This window comes from Poecilia mexicana, unplaced genomic scaffold (assembly GCF_051168715.1).
Source record: "Poecilia mexicana isolate PSO_F unplaced genomic scaffold, ASM5116871v1 scaffold_11, whole genome shotgun sequence".
NCBI classification, from domain to species: domain Eukaryota; kingdom Metazoa; phylum Chordata; class Actinopteri; order Cyprinodontiformes; family Poeciliidae; genus Poecilia; species Poecilia mexicana.
The window spans coordinates 6,961,111-6,981,670 of record NW_028263380.1 but is presented as its reverse complement, the minus strand read 5'-3'; the positions used below and the strand labels follow the sequence as shown (position 1 = coordinate 6,981,670).

The following is a 20,560-nucleotide window of genomic DNA, read 5'->3' as shown; positions in this document are numbered from 1 at the left end:
ATATATATATATATATATATATATATATATATATATATATATATATATATATATATATATATAAAAGAATGCTGATATATATATATATATATATATATATATATATATATATATATATAAAAGAATGCTGATATATATATATATATATATATATATATATATATATATATATATATATATATATATATATATATATATATATATAAATATATATATATATATACTTGTTTCTGTAAAAGTTCTTCTGTTGAAGCAACACCACTAAAAATCTGGATCTCTGTTTTCCCCCTGTTACAGAGCATCTGTGACTCCTAACAGGGAATGTTTCCCGGAACAATCTTTATGTTTAACGGAATGTAAAACAGACAGTAATGTGGCACAGATTTCCAATATGTAGTCGTATCTGTTTCCAGCAGCTGCCTGGGGGCTTGAACCAGTTCAATCTGCCCACTTCGTCAAGAGAGATTCCTCCTGACACATTCTGAGAATATTTAATGCCGTATAGAACTCCCTAATAATTATTAACATTTGTTTTCCTTCATGGAAAAGAAACCAAGTTTTGAGATCTTAAGTTGTGCATGTAGCTGCTCCTCTGCCTCTGTCATGTTTGAAGTTACTAAGGACTTAAATGCAGAGAAAAAAAACTACAGTTGAGCAGATTACTTTAATAAAATACGATGAACTTGCAGGGGAAACCGCAGGTAGCGAGCAGAACAACTCAGCTACCAAAAATGAAAAAAGGGGAGTTAAATACCGGAGGAGGGAACTGAACTAAGGCAGCGTTCACACAGCTAATTCCTAATTCACCCTCCAAAAAATATCCAGTTTTTGCCATTTCTGTTTGTGGAACTAAATCAAATACGCATCCCATTGTTTTCTAGGCGTCTGCAGTCATGCAGTCGCTTAGGAATGTCGTATTTTATCCGACGTTCCTGTTACTGATGTGAGACACATCATAATTCTTCACCGGAAAAGCCAAATGGTGAATCCGGACTTAGGAATTCACATACAGTTCATTGTACAACTACAATGAAGAGCTTGAAACTTTAAGAAAAACCAAATCCCAAGGAAAAAAAAAATATATAGCAAAATCTAGTCTTATTTCATGTGACTGAGGTCAAACTGTTGTGTTCACAGCCAAACAGACTTTAAAAAGAAACTGGAAGAAGAGTTAAAAGAAAATAAACAATATTAAAAAAAAATTTAAGAAAAAAGTGGCAACAATTTATCCAGCTACAATGAAATGTTCTGAATATGACAAGGCCCATACAACATAAACAAAGCAACAAAAGAATGAGCAAAACACAAACACCTGTAGATCCACTTTCCTGTCTGACCACTTTCAAATAAAGGCCACTGGACACAATAAAACCTTTAAAAAAATCATCTAATCACCACAGCGCAGCCTAACTCTGTTTGACCCCAGTGGGCTGCATTCTGCCGACTCTCCGCCTCCCTCACGTTCGCTCTCACGCATGTGGGCGGAGGTTAATCGGGTTTCTGAAACCACAGCCGCTTCTGAGCACTGGGGCTGAGAGAGAGGTAAAAAGTGGAAGGATTTGGACACTCAGTTGTAACGGCACCATCGATCACCGCGAAACAAATGGAAGACTTGGATAGCAAGAACCGGCTAGAGGGACTAGCTAGGGACGAATGTGAAATGAAGAGCTGGTACTGTAAGGAGGAAAAGGAAGGTAAAGTGTATTTTTATAATAATATTCCTAGTTTTGTGTGTGAATTTTACTTGCAAGAGTTCGTGGGTATTATGGTTTGTGACATCCAGATCCATCGAAAGACTTTTGTGACCCTTGGTTGTCTTAACGTCAAAGGACCATTTAAGCAAAACTTCTCATGGAATTAGGGGATATGGACTTGAAGTTTTATCACGATATTTTGCTGTACTATTGTGATTATAACAGTGACGATAAAAAATATTTCTTACGTATTCTTTTAGGTAATTGTATGTCTGTGATTGTGTGCCACGGCAATAACTGTTCCACAAACACAAATACTGCTCTTGAAAAAATCCCCATTTGTAATGCGCTTCTTTAGGACACGAGTCACGATAAATCAAAATTCTTATTGTGAAAGGAAATTTATCGCGATAAATGATAAACGATATGATAAATGCCCACCCCTATAAGGAATTCATTTAAAACCTTGTTTCCTATTTTTAATTTCTAAAAAACCCCAAAAAACTCAGCTTTCTAGACCTGCTTTAATGAACTAGATTTAACACTGACGGTATTACACAGGCTTACCATAATGCATTCAATATCTCTGTTCAGCATGTTATCGATCTGGGCTCTGGAGTCAATAAGATGAGACGCCCCCAGGGCAGCGCATGGAAAACAGCTCCCTCCACTTTAGCTTTGATTCCTGTCCATAAAACAGCTGATGAAGCTGCTGTAGCCTACAGATGACGCATCAGTCACAGCCTTCGTGCGTTTGTGCGTTACGTAAAGCAGGCTGCGTATGAGCAACCTGTCACGTAACCTGGCTTACTGTAGGCGGTCAGAAGAGATGCTCCTGAAGTTAGCAGATTGTTTTGTTTTCTTCCTCCTTCTTCCTGCTCTTTTTCATCCGGTTGCGTTTGCGGTTACTTTCACACTGTTTTGTGTCTCCACAGTGATGTGCGCAGACAGAGTGGGCCAAATGACAAAGACCTACAATGATATTGATGCTGTCACACGTCTGTTGGAGGAGGTAATGCAGCAGATATTTTTTCTTCTTCTCAGTTGAGTCATAGTTGCACTGATAGTTGTGGTTTAAAATAACATTTTATTTAGGAAGAGTACATTTCTGCCAAAAAACTCTGAAATTCTTAGATCAATCTAAAAATTTCTAGAAGAAAACTTGAACATTTGTGAGTTTCAAAAGTGGAAGTTTCTTGACTTTTGAAACTCAGAAATTGCTTTGTTTTTTCTAAAAACAAAGAAACTGGCATTTTTGGCAGAAATTTACTCCTTTTCTGTCTACAATGTCCGTAATATGTCGTAGTAGGACATTAAATCTGATTATGCTTTTCCTGTTTCCGGTTTGTTTAAGATTACGTAACCAGTCACAGATAATTGTTTCTTTTTGGTAAATAATAATGATTTTTTAAAATTCAGAAATTTATGCTTTTTTTCTTTAGTATTTGGGTATGTTTCTCAAACATAGAATTGTTTTACACCTTTATATATGTTGTAAAATACGACCAACTGTTTAATTATTTAAACAGATGAAAGGCACCTTAACTGATCTGGAAATTGTATCTAAGGACAAACCTGTTCTCTTCCCAATATCTGAGATGATTCCATTTTATTTTCCCATGATGCCACACAAATGTTGTGGAGTAATCTATAAGAACCTTCAAATCCTTGACATTATGAACTTGACTTTCCAAAATTGCTCAAAAGCGTCACAATCTTATCTACATTTCTCAATTTGTTGAAAGTAAAAGAAAATTTACTTTTCATAAACCTAACTAGTCTATGAAGAAAAATATTTAATCTGATATCATTTCAGACAGTGAGAAAAATGATTTTGTCTTTTCATTCTGTGAATTGACATATTTTAGGGATCCATCGATACGACCGACCTCCTCTATTGCTCTTCATAAACAAACGGCAACAATGGAAATAAATATTGATCACTAATATCAGCCCAGTTTTATTTTTTGGACCAATACCGATATGTTAAAAAATTACAAACATCGGCCGATACCCGATGTTAGCGCAGATATATTGTGTGTCCCTTACATACTTAATGACCTAAACTACGAAATAATTTGCCCTCCATCTAACAGAAAGAGAGAGACCTGGAACTGGCTGCAAAGATCGGCCAGTCTCTTCTCAAGAAGAACCGAACTCTGACTGAACAGAATGACTACCTGGAGGAGCAAGTGGGGCAGATCACTGAGGAGGTTCTGTATTACAAACACACTCTGGTCTTTATCAGCTGCAATGGGGTTGAGCCAAGTGGTCTGAAGAACATTTTCCCTCCTCCAGGTGGCCCAGCTTCACCATGAGCTCAACCTGAAGGACGAGCTGCTTCAGTTTTACACCAACGCAGCGGAGGAGTGTGAGGACGAGTCCGCCGCTTCCCCCACGTCAGCATCAATGATTTGCTTTCTATTTTTAACTATAGTAGGAATTTAGACCCTATTTATTGTAAAGAGTGATGAGTAGGAATGAAGGATGAGAAAAGAGGGTTGAGTGGGATATGGATGTGTCTGTGAAGAGGAACACATATAAAGAGAAGAATACAGACAATGAAACAAGTTTTCAGGAGGATGAGTGGGATAAAGAAGGGTTTTAAAGAGGTACAAGTAGAGAGAGAAGGAGAAACGAGGGATGTTGCCTATGAATTAATCAGTTTACTTGTTTCTTTCTCCAAAAGGAGCAAGAAGAGTAAAGCAGAAACAACTTCAGGAGTCTTTCTTAGTGACACGCTCCAGAGGAAACTCAAAGAGCTGGAAGAGGAGAACCTGTCACTCCGTTCAGAGGTGCAGCATAAAGCCCACTAATTGCACAACGTACATGCAACATGTGCTACTAAATCTTTCTCTGATCATTGATTCTGCGCAGGCCAGCCATCTTAAGTCAGAGACGGAAACGTATGAAGAAAAGGAGCAGCAGCTTGTCAGTGACTGTGTTAAGGAGCTCCGTAAGTTTTGTGTCTCCTCCCCGTAACACTTTCACGTTACTGCCGCTCTGCAACTCTGTGCAAATATCTTTGTCTCTAACAACGTATTCTACCAGGGCTGTCCAGTCTGCAGATCTCCGCTATCGCCGAGGAGTTGGCTCGGAAAACCGAGGATGCCTCCCGTCAGCAGGAGGAGATCACGCACCTCCTCTCGCAGATAGTAGATCTCCAAAAGAAGGCTAAATCTGTGAGTATACATGTTTCAAATTTAAAACTACTTTTCTAAATATTGTACTCCTGCGGAGCCAAGTCAAACCTGTAACTGTTCGTACAGCTGGCTGTTGAAAATGAGGAGCTATCGCAGCACCTTGTGGCAGCAAAGGATGCTCAGAGGCAGCTTACAGCAGAGGTAACTTTCAGGTTTTTGCAGTCATAATTTAGTTATTGTAGAGAGCTTGCAAAAATTGATTGTGAAAACTGCAACACAACAGCTGCAGGAGCTGGAGGAGAAATACTCAGAGTGTATTGAGATGCTGCATGAAGCCCAGGAGGAGCTTAAGAACCTGAGAAACAGGAACTATCCCGCAGGAACTCCCCGACGCTACCACCCGCTGGGTCTCTACCCAATGGTGAGGGGGATCGTCTGCAGATCGGCGGACGACAGCAGAATCTGTCGCTTAAAGAGTCTCCCCGTCTTTCAGGATTCTCTGGCGGCGGAGATCGAGGGAACGATGAGGAAGGAGTTGAGTCTGGACGATCCTGAGTGTGAAGAGCAGAAGTACGTATGATTTGGGTACTCCCCACTATGATCACTCTGCCCTCTGCTGGTAGCGGTTGTACCAACCTCCAAGAGTACTCAGGTCTTCTGGATGTGGTCTGCTCTGCATCCCTAGAACCAGAACCAAACGAAGCAGCATTCAGCTTCTATACACCAAACATCTGGGACAAACTTCCAGATAATTGCAAAGATGCCAAAACACTGAGTTCCTTAAAAATACCTTCTTGCTTTCAGTTACCTTTGATTCCTAGTAACTGGAACATTGATCAATATATTTGATGTGTATTTGCTTGATGATTTTGATGATAACAGTATGTCTATTGCTTATTTTATAATTGCTTACTGTATTATATTTATTGTGTTGTAAAGCACTTTGAACCTCATTGTTGCTGAAATGTTCTAATAAACTTGACTTGCTTATGCTGTCATGTGAAGGTTTCAGTATACAGAGCGAGACTCTTGTGTGTGCAGGATCCACCGGAAGCGCGTGTTTGAGACGGTGAAGAGTGTGAACCAAACCGTTCGCCAACGCTCGCTCACTCCGACCAACTCCAACATCCCGGGTTCCAACCAATCACTGTCCACTCGGACGTCCCCCCAGTCCAGCGGCCTCTCCACACCTCACTCCGCCATGTTTGGCGGGGACATCGGCGGAGACGGCGTCGCCTATGACAACCGGACCCAGACCATCCTCATGGAGACAGCAATCAATCAGGACAAGTGAGTGGCAGCCAGAAGATGTTGAGGCTAAGCTGGTATCCTCGTGTTCCTAAGTGGTTTCGTCTCTTTCAGCAGCTTAGAGTGCAGAGAGAAGAAGGTGAGTGGGGCAGAGGACCTGAGGCTGGCCCTGCGCCGCCTGTCTCTGCGCCGACAAAACAACCTGAGCGAGAGACGCTTCTTCGAAGAGGAGAGAGAGCGGCGACGGGGGATAGTGCACGGAGCCCTCGACCACAACAACGTGCTGACCCCATCCGACAGCATCATGTCGCTTGGAAACCTGAACCTGTGGACCTCCCGGGGGCCGTACCTCCCCGACAAGCTACAGATCGTCAAGCCGCTCGAAGGTGAGGGGGGAAGCGAGCGCGGAAGCAGCTGCAAGGCGGGCAGGAGCTGGGAAGCCGAGCGCCACCGGGGTGTCGGAACCAAGAAAGGGAGCAAGTGGGGCTGGGGGATGGACACGGAAAGGAGGTGCGAGGGTCGGCATGGGCGAATGCTCGAGGGGGAAAGGGTGTGGGGCTGGGCCAGGAGAACTATAGCAGGGGTGGAGCGGGAGAGAGGAAGAAGGTGGGCAAGGGATAGAGCCGGTGGCCGAAAGAGGAGAAGTGCCAAGGAGAAGAAGGAGAGGCCTATGCCGCTGATGCTCTTCAACTCCTTCTGGTCTCTGATGCATCACCACAAATATGGCAGCTACTACAAAGAGCCACAGCCCAGAGGGTGGCTGTAGACACACACACACACACACACACACACACACACACACACACACACACACACACACACACACACACACACACACACACACACACACACACCAGTAAATAGTTTGAAAAGTGATGTGGTCACTTTTTCAAACTGGTCTGTTGTGATTTAATGTTCACTTAATTATTTTGACCTGTAAAGAAAACTAACCAAACATAGAAAGAGCATAAAGATCGGTAACCTTTCCATTAAAAATGATTTTATCCTTCTCCTGCAGTTTTTAATCAACAGCTGATGTTTCATTGTTTTACTGTAAAGAAGCTCAAGGCAGCGCTGCCTGCTGGAGGTCTGTGCTGCCCTCTGCTGGTAGAAAGAAGTCATTGAACATGAAAATGTGGCAACACTCTTAATACCCCCTCATTTTGAACTTCTAGCATGTTTTATGGTTTAATATTATAGACCACTGTTTTGTATATACATACTGGGCACATACAGCAGTAGTTAGAAGTTTATATGGACATTAATGGTATATTTAAGACTTGTTTATTTTTTTCAAGGTGTAATAATTATACCAGAGATAGCTTTAATAAAAATTATCCTTCTTTTACACAAAGTCCAAATCGAAAAGGCGCCTACACAGTTTTCATGTGGAAAATCTGGACTTTTCCAGATTCATAGCTCAGGAGTTCTCAGTTCTTTATGAGTATCTAAGTTTCATCTATTTGAAAGAAAACAGCTCGGAATGATTTAGAAACATTTATCTTAGTAATTCAGTGATTTCCTCTGGTTTTGTTGTTTCTATCATGCCTCCACGTTTGCTTTGTCATTTCTTCTCTTGCTTTTTGTGATTTCGTTAATAAACTTATTGTCTCAGTCTACTTTTCGCTTCCATTTCACTTCATTTTTATGATTTGTCTGCTTGTCATTCTACTTGTTTGCCATCTTTCTGTCTGCAAATGTTGTCGTTTTCACTTTCTCTTCACATCTTACTATTATTTCACGTACATACAACAGTATTATGATCATATAATTAAATTTAAAAACATTATGAGTTATATTTTTCTGATTTAATTAGATATCACAAGGCAGAGTATTTGGGGGAACACTAAGAAAATAAAAATAATAAAATTACGAGAATAAGGTCATATTACAAGAATAAACTTCTAAGAGAATAAAGTTATAATATAACTTTAATATTAATACTGCAATGCCAGATATTATGATAGAAGACTTTTATGATAGTTTCCAAAAAAACAATTAAAGTTCATTGACTGATGCCTTCCTGTCTTGACTGACTGCAGTGATATTCTATTTGTTTTGGAGAATGGAAGTATTCCTCCAGCTTTCTTTTTTGCAGTTTTCTTCATGTCTGTCCTCCAGGTTCGGCCATCTTGCATCAGTGGCAGCAGCTAGCTCAGCCTCACCTCGGTGTGATCCTGGACGCCAGGCCCGGCGTCGTGCCGAAGGGCTACAGGCCCCTTGAGCTGGAGCTGGAACAGGTGTGTGTGTGTGAGAGTGATATAAACTGGTAGGTGAAAATAGTCTGATGTAAACTGGTTGTATTTTCTTGTCCCTACCTTTGTATGTGGAAGACAAGGAGGTCATCCCATAACGTTTTTGTTATATTGTTGGTTAATATATATATATATATATATATATATATATATATATATATATATATATATAAAAGAAATAAAGTCAGGAAAGGATAATTATTCCACCCCAGAAAACCAAAGACCACAGTGAATTTACTGAAGGATTTCTAGATTATACACTACAAATGGATTCGTAGCCACTGGTTGTTTTCTCTTTTTTCATGTTACAGCCACAAGATTCTCTGTATATTTATTATAATGTCATGTAATAACCTAAAAATAAAACCCAGGTTTTCCAAACTGTGGCCCGAGGGCCATTTGCAGCCCCTGGACTGATTTTATGTGGCCCACAACCCCTCCCTCCCCACAAACCCAACACGCTGCAGGTTCTGATTTGACCCGGGTCCTCCTCTGTTGCATCAGGTGTACCCATGGGGCGGTTTCGAGGAGGATGAACCAGGAGAGCAGTACTTCCAGAATCTGCCCACCTCCTCCTCCTCTACGGCCTCGCCGGCTGTGCCCGCCGTCTCCAGCACGGGGGACACCAACCTCAGGCAGCCCCCATGCAGCCTCGGCCCCCCGTCTCCGCCTTCCCCATCCCCGTCTCCGCATCTTAGCAACACCGATGCGCTGGGTGAGGATGACCGGAACATTCATGGGAATGAAAGAGAAAAAAAAAACGTACAAAGTCTCAAATAGGACATTTCAAGACAAACCTTTTGTCAGATGTGTGGATATTTTTAGAAGCTCTCATGGAGCCATAGAAAAAAAATAGAAAAAGTATCAATTCCACTGTAAATATCAGTTCATTTTTATTTCAATACCAAGATAAAACACAATTCTTATTAAAAAATATTCAGAACAACAAAATACTATAAACTGCCTATTCCTAACTCAAAGCATTCAGTCATTAGATGAGTGAATTTTCATTAGTGTAGACAGAGCGTTTGCATAGCGTAGCATGAGGGCTAATCTAAGAGAAGTAAAATTGACATACATTTCATGGCAAAGATAAGACACATATGAGGGATATAATGTTTTGAAATATAAATTTTGGCATCACCCCCTCCAAAAAAGATTGCTGGCAACTTGGTTTAGTTGGCCATTGCATTGTGTTTGCGAGTGTTGAATGCATAGAAATGTGATACAGGAGTGACTTTTATTTAGAAAAACAGACATTCTATTGAATGTAAGCTATATTTGTATAAGTGTTATTGTCGTATAACAATAAGAACAAACTGTGAAATTAGTGCAGGAGTTTTAGACGGCGTGTCCAGATTTAAGCCTATAAAAGTGAGAGTTCTGTCCATGTTTTGGTTTTCCTACCATGTGGAATCATGCCACAAAACTGTATGTTGACATAATCTTTTAACACAAGCTAGTGTCATTAGTGTTAAAAATGAATTTCTAATGTGTTTTCTGTGACTTTTAGCTGCATACTATCCAGGAAAATGCATGGCCCACACCAGCTCCACTTACACCTTTACAACATGTCGGATCCTCCATCCAACAGACGAGCAGACACGCGTCACACCGAGGTAAGGGACATCCGATGTCAATGTAAAAGTGGATAATAAAGTTATGATCAAAATTATTCACACTGCTGGCAGATTTAGATTTTAAGTCATTTTCTTTTAACCAAAAAGTTTGTATCTGATAGAAAATGGGATATGCATCTCTCCAAAGATAGAAACACAGTATGAGAGCAAATTAATTCTCCCTTTTTTACTTATTTATCTCATTGATCAATGAAGCAATTTTTATTGGCAACAAACTCTTGCTCATCATTTACCAACAAACAGTAAATGTCTTGTGTCTAAGTACATAAGCAGTATTTCAAAACAGATTATGTTTTAATAAACAATTAATTTGGTGTTGAGAGAAGAGCATCATTTTCTGGTAACGAACTGCCACGAAAATGTCTGTTTTATAAGCAGATAATCAGTATTTCAAAAGAGCTTATGTTGTATAAAGAATAATTAATTTGGTGTTAAGACATGAGCATTTTTTTCTGTTAACGAACTGCCACGAATTGTAAATCAGATTTTAAATTTTATAATACATTTACCAACAATGACATAATAACATTTGTTGCTAGTTTGTTGCTAATAAATGAGGGCGTATCTGGTAACGAACTGCCACGAAGTAAACATCCGATTTTTACTTTCGTGTTGAATGTCTGTTCAATAATATATTCACCACCAGTGACAAAAATATATATCTTTAACTTTTCTGCAAAATTCGTAAACTGCAAATTCGTAAGTAGTTAGCAGCGTAAGATACGTAATTTTTCAAAAGAGCAGAAGAAATCTTATGTCTTTTCAACAATAACAATATTTGCTGTTAATCTGTTGCTATGAGATGACCGCATTTCTGGTAACCAAGTGCCACAAAGCATAATTCAGACTTTTACTTTTGTGTTGAATGTCTGTTTCTTAGTATATTCACCGCCAATGACAAAAATATGTATTTTTAACTTTTCTGCAAAATTAACAAACTGCAAGTTCTTCAGTAGTTAGCAGCGTAATATAAGTAGTGTTTCAAAACAGCAGAATAAATCTTATGTTTTTGAACAATAACAATATTTGTTGTCAATCTGTTGCTAAGAGATGAGCGCGTTTCTGGTAACCAAGTGCCACAAAGTAAACATCCGATTTTTACTTTCGTGTTCAATGTCTGTTCAATAATATATTCACCACCAATGACAAAAATATATATCTTTACCTTTAATGCAAAATTCACCAACTGCAAATTCTTAAGTAGTTAGGAGCGTAAGATAAGTAGTGTTTCAAAAGAGCAGAAGAAATCTTATGTTTTTTCAACAATAACAATATTTGTTGTTAATGTGTTGCTATGAGATGAGCGCGTTATCTGGTAACGAACTGCCACAAAGTATAAATCAGATTTTTCCTTTTGTGTTGAATGTCTGTTTCTTAGTACATTTACCACCAATGACAAAAAATAAAATAAAATTCACCTTTCTAAAAAATTCACCAACTGCACAATTCTTGTCAAGCAATTAGTAGTGTAAAATATATAGTTTTTCATCAATAACAATATTTGTTCTTAATGTGTTGCTATGAGATGATCGCGTAATCTGGTAACAAACTGCCACGAAGTATAAATCAGATATTTACTTTTGTGTTGAATGTCTGTTTCTTAGTACATTTGCCATCAATGACAACAAAAAAATTCACCGACTGCACCATTCTTGTCAAGTAGTTAGTAGTGTAAGATAAATAGTTTTTCAACAATAACAATATCTGTTGTTAATCTGTTGCTAAGAGATGATCGCGTTTCTGGTAACCAAGTTCCACAAAGTATACATCCGATTTTTACTTTCGTGTTCAGTGTCTGTTCAATATATTCACCACCAATGACAAAAATATGTATTTTTAACTTTTCTGCAAAATTCGTAAACTGCAAATTCGTAAGTAGTTAGCAGCGTAAGATACGTAATTTTTCAAAAGAGCAGAAGAAATCTTATGTCTTTTCAACAATAACAATATTTGCTGTTAATCTGTTGCTATGAGATGACCGCATTTCTGGTAACCAAGTGCCACAAAGCATAATTCAGACTTTTACTTTTGTGTTGAATGTCTGTTTCTTAGTATATTCACCGCCAATGACAAAAATATGTATTTTTAACTTTTCTGCAAAATTAACAAACTGCAAGTTCTTCAGTAGTTAGCAGCGTAATATAAGTAGTGTTTCAAAACAGCAGAATAAATCTTATGTTTTTGAACAATAACAATATTTGTTGTCAATCTGTTGCTAAGAGATGAGCGCGTTTCTGGTAACCAAGTGCCACAAAGTAAACATCCGATTTTTACTTTCGTGTTCAATGTCTGTTCAATAATATATTCACCACCAATGACAAAAATATATATCTTTACCTTTAATGCAAAATTCACCAACTGCAAATTCTTAAGTAGTTAGGAGCGTAAGATAAGTAGTGTTTCAAAAGAGCAGAAGAAATCTTATGTTTTTTCAACAATAACAATATTTGTTGTTAATGTGTTGCTATGAGATGAGCGCGTTATCTGGTAACGAACTGCCACAAAGTATAAATCAGATTTTTCCTTTTGTGTTGAATGTCTGTTTCTTAGTACATTTACCACCAATGACAAAAAATAAAATAAAATTCACCTTTCTAAAAAATTCACCAACTGCACAATTCTTGTCAAGCAGTTAGTAGTGTAAAATATATAGTTTTTCATCAATAACAATATTTGTTCTTAATGTGTTGCTATGAGATGATCGCGTAATCTGGTAACAAACTGCCACGAAGTATAAATCAGATATTTACTTTTGTGTTGAATGTCTGTTTCTTAGTACATTTGCCATCAATGACAACAAAAAAATTCACCGACTGCACCATTCTTGTCAAGTAGTTAGTAGTGTAAGATAAATAGTTTTTCAACAATAACAATATCTGTTGTTAATCTGTTGCTAAGAGATGATCGCGTTTCTGGTAACCAAGTTCCACAAAGTATACATCCGATTTTTACTTTCGTGTTCAGTGTCTGTTCAATATATTCACCACCAATGACAAAAATATGTATTTTTAACTTTTCTGCAAAATTCGTAAACTGCAAATTCGTAAGTAGTTAGCAGCGTAAGATACGTAATTTTTCAAAAGAGCAGAAGAAATCTTGTCTTTTCAACAATAACAATATTTGCTGTTAATCTGTTGCTATGAGATGACCGCATTTCTGGTAACCAAGTGCCACAAAGCATAATTCAGACTTTTACTTTTGTGTTGAATGTCTGTTTCTTAGTATATTCACCGCCAATGACAAAAATATGTATTTTTAACTTTTCTGCAAAATTAACAAACTGCAAGTTCTTCAGTAGTTAGCAGCGTAATATAAGTAGTGTTTCAAAACAGCAGAATAAATCTTATGTTTTTGAACAATAACAATATTTGTTGTCAATCTGTTGCTAAGAGATGAGCGCGTTTCTGGTAACCAAGTGCCACAAAGTAAACATCCGATTTTTACTTTCGTGTTCAATGTCTGTTCAATAATATATTCACCACCAATGACAAAAATATATATCTTTACCTTTAATGCAAAATTCACCAACTGCAAATTCTTAAGTAGTTAGGAGCGTAAGATAAGTAGTGTTTCAAAAGAGCAGAAGAAATCTTATGTTTTTTCAACAATAACAATATTTGTTGTTAATGTGTTGCTATGAGATGAGCGCGTTATCTGGTAACGAACTGCCACAAAGTATAAATCAGATTTTTCCTTTTGTGTTGAATGTCTGTTTCTTAGTACATTTACCACCAATGACAAAAAATAAAATAAAATTCACCTTTCTAAAAAATTCACCAACTGCACAATTCTTGTCAAGCAGTTAGTAGTGTAAAATATATAGTTTTTCATCAATAACAATATTTGTTCTTAATGTGTTGCTATGAGATGATCACGTAATCTGGTAACAAACTGCCACGAAGTATAAATCAGATATTTACTTTTGTGTTGAATGTCTGTTTCTTAGTACATTTGCCATCAATGACAACAAAAAAATTCACCGACTGCACCATTCTTGTCAAGTAGTTAGTAGTGTAAGATAAATAGTTTTTCAACAATAACAATATCTGTTGTTAATCTGTTGCTAAGAGATGATCGCGTTTCTGGTAACCAAGTTCCACAAAGTATACATCCGATTTTTACTTTCGTGTTCAGTGTCTGTTCAATATATTCACCACCAATGACAAAAATATGTATTTTTAACTTTTCTGCAAAATTCGTAAACTGCAAATTCGTAAGTAGTTAGCAGCGTAAGATACGTAATTTTTCAAAAGAGCAGAAGAAATCTTATGTCTTTTCAACAATAACAATATTTGCTGTTAATCTGTTGCTATGAGATGACCGCATTTCTGGTAACCAAGTGCCACAAAGCATAATTCAGACTTTTACTTTTGTGTTGAATGTCTGTTTCTTAGTATATTCACCGCCAATGACAAAAATATGTATTTTTAACTTTTCTGCAAAATTAACAAACTGCAAGTTCTTCAGTAGTTAGCAGCGTAATATAAGTAGTGTTTCAAAACAGCAGAATAAATCTTATGTTTTTGAACAATAACAATATTTGTTGTCAATCTGTTGCTAAGAGATGATCGCGTTTCTGGTAACCAAGTGCCACAAAGTAAACATCCGATTTTTACTTTCGTGTTCAGTGTCTGTTCAATATATTCACCACCAATGACAAAAATATGTATTTTTAACTTTTCTGCAAAATTCGTAAACTGCAAATTCGTAAGTAGTTAGCAGCGTAAGATACGTAATTTTTCAAAAGAGCAGAAGAAATCTTATGTCTTTTCAACAATAACAATATTTGCTGTTAATCTGTTGCTATGAGATGACCGCATTTCTGGTAACCAAGTGCCACAAAGCATAATTCAGACTTTTACTTTTGTGTTGAATGTCTGTTTCTTAGTATATTCACCGCCAATGACAAAAATATGTATTTTTAACTTTTCTGCAAAATTAACAAACTGCAAGTTCTTCAGTAGTTAGCAGCGTAATATAAGTAGTGTTTCAAAACAGCAGAATAAATCTTATGTTTTTGAACAATAACAATATTTGTTGTCAATCTGTTGCTAAGAGATGAGCGCGTTTCTGGTAACCAAGTGCCACAAAGTAAACATCCGATTTTTACTTTCGTGTTCAATGTCTGTTCAATAATATATTCACCACCAATGACAAAAATATATATCTTTACCTTTAATGCAAAATTCACCAACTGCAAATTCTTAAGTAGTTAGGAGCGTAAGATAAGTAGTGTTTCAAAAGAGCAGAAGAAATCTTATGTTTTTTCAACAATAACAATATTTGTTGTTAATGTGTTGCTATGAGATGAGCGCGTTATCTGGTAACGAACTGCCACAAAGTATAAATCAGATTTTTCCTTTTGTGTTGAATGTCTGTTTCTTAGTACATTTACCACCAATGACAAAAAATAAAATAAAATTCACCTTTCTAAAAAATTCACCAACTGCACAATTCTTGTCAAGCAGTTAGTAGTGTAAAATATATAGTTTTTCATCAATAACAATATTTGTTCTTAATGTGTTGCTATGAGATGATCGCGTAATCTGGTAACAAACTGCCACGAAGTATAAATCAGATATTTACTTTTGTGTTGAATGTCTGTTTCTTAGTACATTTGCCATCAATGACAACAAAAAAATTCACCGACTGCACCATTCTTGTCAAGTAGTTAGTAGTGTAAGATAAATAGTTTTTCAACAACAACAATATCTGTTGTTAATCTGTTGCTAAGACCAAGTACCACGAAGTAAACATTTGATTTTTACTTCTGCAAAATTTACCAACTAAATTTCTTGTTTTTAAGTAGATAAGCAATATTTCAAAAAGAGACAATGTTATATAAATAATATCACTTGCTATTAATTTGGTGTTAAGAGATAAACTTTTTTTTTTTCTTGTAACGAACTGCCACGAAGTATAAATCAGATTTTTATTTTTGTGTTAAATGTTCAATGGCAGCATTTAGGCTAAAATTAACATTTTGGCTCATTTGAGCTCATACACTAATTTTAACATACTGAATAGAGTAAGTTCATGTTGCTCCACATGCTTGTGACTCTCCACATGCTATTGAGTTCATTGTACTCAGTAATATCAATGATAAAAAATTAGCATCAATGCTAAAAAATGCTAATTTGATGCTAATAATTAGCATACATTTTAGCATCAAATTAGCATCATCGTTGGGTGACGGATGCCCATCACCCAACTAATTTTGGTTGCCCGTCGGTTGGAACACAGCATCAGAACACTGTTCCAACCGACAGGCACACTTTGGCAGGCCCCGTTTAAATTTCTTCAGAAATGTTCTAGTTTGCACATAAAACTGCCAGGGGTATGAATAATTTCAGACTTAACCACTGTTTTCCTTTTCTGCCAGAACAACCAGACAATGACTCCTTTGTCTTGTTCAAATGATGTATTTTATTTACTGAACTGACACGTTAAATAAGTTTAAGCACACTCCCCAGCCGTTTTCTGCTTTCTGTTATGAATAACCAGCATTTAGTTGCTCAATAATGCATGTGAATGCTTATTGTTGGCTCTTTTTGTTGTTCGGCTGCAGCGCGGGTTCTTAAATGCCAGTGAAGTCGCTGATTTTTTGGTGTTAAGTCGGTCTGTTGCTGTCGTTCCTGATAGTCTGAACCCCGTCTCCACGTCGTCGTCTTGTGTGATGACCAGCAGCCTATGGGGAACGCCTGCCGCCACGCCCTGCACGCCGCGCAGGCTCAGCCTCAGGCCATCCGAATCATCCACCAACCTCAGGCAAGGCTGAAACTGTTTCAAATTAAACTGCTTCTCAGAAAAGTGTCACAATTGTCTACTTGGAAAAAATATTGTGGCAACTAAGTTAATATTATTGAAACGACTTTAAGAACTTCTAGTTTAAGTAAACACTATTGAATTTATATTTCTGTGCACAATTCCTTGTGCAGAAATGTGTGGTAAAATACGTTTAGTAATTTTGATTTGATAGTATTTGTGCTGAAATAAGTAAAATGCAACTAATAAATAATTAAAATTTTATATAATCAATATAAAAAACCAAACTACACAGTTATTTTTTAATGGATAGGCTGCCAGTATTTATTTTATAAATATTAAATTTACTGAGTGACACTATTTTGTCCCACATTTTAACATGGCATAGCAACACAAAGTTATATGAAAATGTAAGGTGGAGAGAAAGCCAAATAGGCTTTTGACATTTAATCATGGTACGCATTTGTATTTACTCCCACTTTACTTTGATACTCATCAATAAAATCCAGTGAAAACAATTGCTCCAATTGCTTTAGTGATCTCTCGTTGGCCTCTGCAGCTGAATAAAATACTTGTAACATCAACATGTGAAAACATTTCTGCTCGACTTGACATCAACACAGTTTACAGTACAGTGTACAGCTAATTTTGATTCAAGATTTTTTTATATCGATATTTTTTATTAACCAATTAATAATTTACAGGCAAAAACTTTTTTTTTTTTACAGAATTTGAATTGAGTGAAGCTAAAACAACATTGTTGTTTTGATTTAAGAATTAGTTAATATGTAAAAAAAAAAAAAAAAAAAGTTCAATAATTCTTGGTCCTGTCCGTTTAGAGATGGAACGCGCACCACCAGCACTTCTCTGGGGTTAGTGCGCCTCCTGCAGGAGAGGGGGATCTCAGCGGCCATGTACCACCAGAGCCAGGGCCTGGAGTACAGCCAAGGCACCGGAGGAGTTCTGTTCAGCACCTCCATCGCCCCCAACAGGGCATCCAACGCCGAACACCTGCGACCTGCCACGCCTCCAAACTCCCCGACGAGGCCCTGCGCCTCGGCTGCCACAACCTCCGAGGGCTTCGACTTCAAGAGCCCGTCGTACGACAACTTCCTGGCGTCCAAGCCGGCGCGGTCCATCCTGAAGGAGGTGACGGGGACGAGAGGCCGGCAGAGAGCGAGGGACTGCGAGAGCCAAACGGACGTCAGCGTGGCTGTCCACAACCTCAACCTGTTGGACAAGGTGAAGCGGCTGGGCGTGGCCGGAGGCAGGGCAGCGAGCCCCAGTCCCCTCCTGGGGCCGCTGGGGGGGCTGCGCAGGTCTGGGTCCCCCTTTGGGCCGGATGGAATGAGAAGGAACAGGAGCTACCCGGCCATGGTTGGCGCCAGCATGGCCATGAAGGCCCCGGGGCCACAGGAATAGTCCGCACTGCTGAGTGAGTGGGGAGGGCAGGAACTGGACCGGCTGCTGAGCGGTCGCCTGCAGGGTTCCAGCTGTAAACAACAAAAATCTCCACGGCAGTTCTACTTGAATTTCATCCCTAACACTACTATACAGGCGGCTGATGCCTGAAATAAAGATAAATTAATTTAAAGGGATAAAAGTCTAGTTAATACATACATTTCAACCATTCAATGTAAAAGCAGTTTTACTTTTGTGTTCTTGAATTAAAAAAAAAATATCTTTAATGACCTGCATGATATCAAATTTGATTCATGATTCTATTTCAGGAATCATCAGGAAAGTTTTGTCATTAGTTTTTTTCTATACGGTATTCGGCTCGTTCAGATTTTTGACGTGAGGTTTCTGGTCAGAGGTTAAGACCTGTGAATTTCTTGCTTTCAGCAGGAAGTAGTTAATTTCCTTACCGGCTTCTGAGTTGGCATCTTTTCTACCCGATAGAAATCTAGACTTAGTCCTTCAGGTTTTAACTATATCCACAGCATCAGGAAATATTCCTTAAAGGTTTCGTTAACTTTAGCGTTAACGGCTTGAAATTTAACCTAGCTTTCCAGAAATGGTAAGTTATTTTAGTTAATTCATGGTTAAACAAGGAAAAGACTTAAACTTTCATACAGAGCCAGGTTGGTTTGGATGGCTTGCTTCCCTTAATAATTGAAATCAACATTTAAAAATAGCTTTTTGTATTTAATTTGGTTTTAATCGTTTGTTGGATGACATGAAAACCTGAAGTGGAACAACTGCAGAAAACTTGAAGGAAGCAAGCAAATTTCACAATAAAAGACTGTGGTTGTCTAGAGTCCATTCTCACAACAGCATGTTGAGTTTATCCAGATTCACTTATTCACTGCAAAGCTTATGAGGTGTCCAAAACAAAACGGTGTCCTTGATTTTTACCATGTCTAATTTGTCAATCAGCTGGTTTATTTGGACTGATGTGCGTAGGTTTGTCGTTTTGTGTTTAACACGTGGGATCAATGTTACACACCACGGATCATGTGGCTCTTCTGTGTACATGATTAAAGACTTTTCTGTAAATAGCCTATGCTAAGATAAAGATCAGCTATTTTCTGCAGGAAAGATACTAACTGATCGAAACCTCTGAAGTTTTAAAGTAGCATTTATGCCAAAAGCTCATGAAGTACCACAACTCTTATTATTTTGTGGTGGACTGCAGTGGAATACTCCTGCGCTTGACATCTAAATATTTTTTTTAATTAGCTAGAAGCTTCTCACTTCCACTGTGAGGCCTTACCCCTGACTTGACCTTTTGAAGCTAATCCAAAGTAAGTCCTGGTTTTCGCAAAACAAAATAAATAAACGGCTTATAATTTATTATCTACTAATTGCACTTTGTGTTTATGGTAAGGATTAAGCATTCTTGTTAGAGAGGAATTATTTTGGTACATCTATTAACAAGAAAAGGCCTGGGACTGTCACTGCTAGCACGTTAGCATGCTAATTTTAGGACATAGCTCACAGGGGCTAACTGCTAAATGCTTACAAAACGACTGAAAAATGACACAGAAAATATTTTTTTTATGTAATTTTAGTTTACATAAGAAGGTCAAGCAACCCACCAGAACAAAATTGTAGCCACATCCACCAACACCCCTGCTTTGGAGACTGATGAGTCTGCTGGCTAGATGTAGCACTCCCACTCTGAAATCCACAAAATCCCACACGTATCTTAGACAAGTGCACTCCCACTGTTTGGCTATCTCCAGCTGCTGAGGCGCTACATTATGCCTTTCTTCCTCTATTCCACTGTACTGAAATGCAGTTTGTTTTTTGTTTTTTTAAATAAATGTCAAAATTTAATAAAAACGTGTCGCCTGAATCCAAACAAAGTTATCGCTCCACTTGAAGTGAACGGGTGAGAATCTGTCAAAGCATTTGCAATAGTTTATTGGGTCAATATCACTGCATTCTAAAAGATGCTTTTTCTTTCTTTGTTTAATTGACCATTAGACAGGGAATTTGACAGAACTTCCACTGAATTGGATGAATGAATGCACAGAAGCCACAGCTCACAAACAGGGCAGGGAGATGGAGTTGGGGGAAGTGATTGTGGCGAGTTTATTCAGTCTGTGGTTGGAAGATTTCGAGCATTTACCAGAAGGTCTTTGTTAATACAAAGGAAGCAGTTAGACTTTTCTCTTTTTTTAGTAGTTTTTATTATTTTGTGGGCTAAAAGTCCCAAAATATTGTTGTGCAGTAATTAGAGCTGACAGCATATGAGATGTATAACCAGAAAATTTCAGAAGAAATGTAAAAAGGGCCTGCCAAAGTGCGCCCGCCGGTTGGAACGCAGTGTTCTGATGCTAAAAATTAGCATCAATGCTACAGTGTAC

At 37.9% G+C, this 20,560-nt stretch overlaps 1 protein-coding gene across 3 annotated transcripts; it reads left to right on the top strand.

Annotated features, from left to right (window-relative positions):
• Nucleotides 1-427: 427 nt before the first annotated feature.
• trak1b (trafficking protein, kinesin binding 1b) lies at nt 428-18,678 on the top strand. 3 transcript variants are annotated; one of them, XM_015009662.2, is made up of 17 exons: nt 428-1,694; nt 2,630-2,706; nt 3,791-3,907; nt 3,993-4,093; nt 4,384-4,489; nt 4,572-4,650; nt 4,746-4,876; nt 4,964-5,038; nt 5,121-5,258; nt 5,331-5,407; nt 5,879-6,127; nt 6,203-6,471; nt 8,207-8,325; nt 8,845-9,055; nt 9,854-9,959; nt 16,623-16,748; nt 17,585-18,678. In XM_015009662.2, exons 1-17 carry the CDS (start codon nt 1,604-1,606, stop codon nt 18,165-18,167), a joined length of 2,655 nt encoding a protein of 884 aa, XP_014865148.2. In that variant the 5' UTR covers nt 428-1,603; the 3' UTR covers nt 18,168-18,678. The 3 variants fall into 3 exon arrangements, with proteins under 3 accessions (XP_014865148.2, XP_014865147.2, XP_087866237.1); XM_015009661.2 differs by having other exon boundaries at nt 6,200-6,471; XM_088010111.1 differs by lacking the exon at nt 428-1,694 and having other exon boundaries at nt 2,557-2,706; nt 5,843-6,127; nt 6,200-6,471.
• Nucleotides 18,679-20,560: the final 1,882 nt, after the last annotated feature.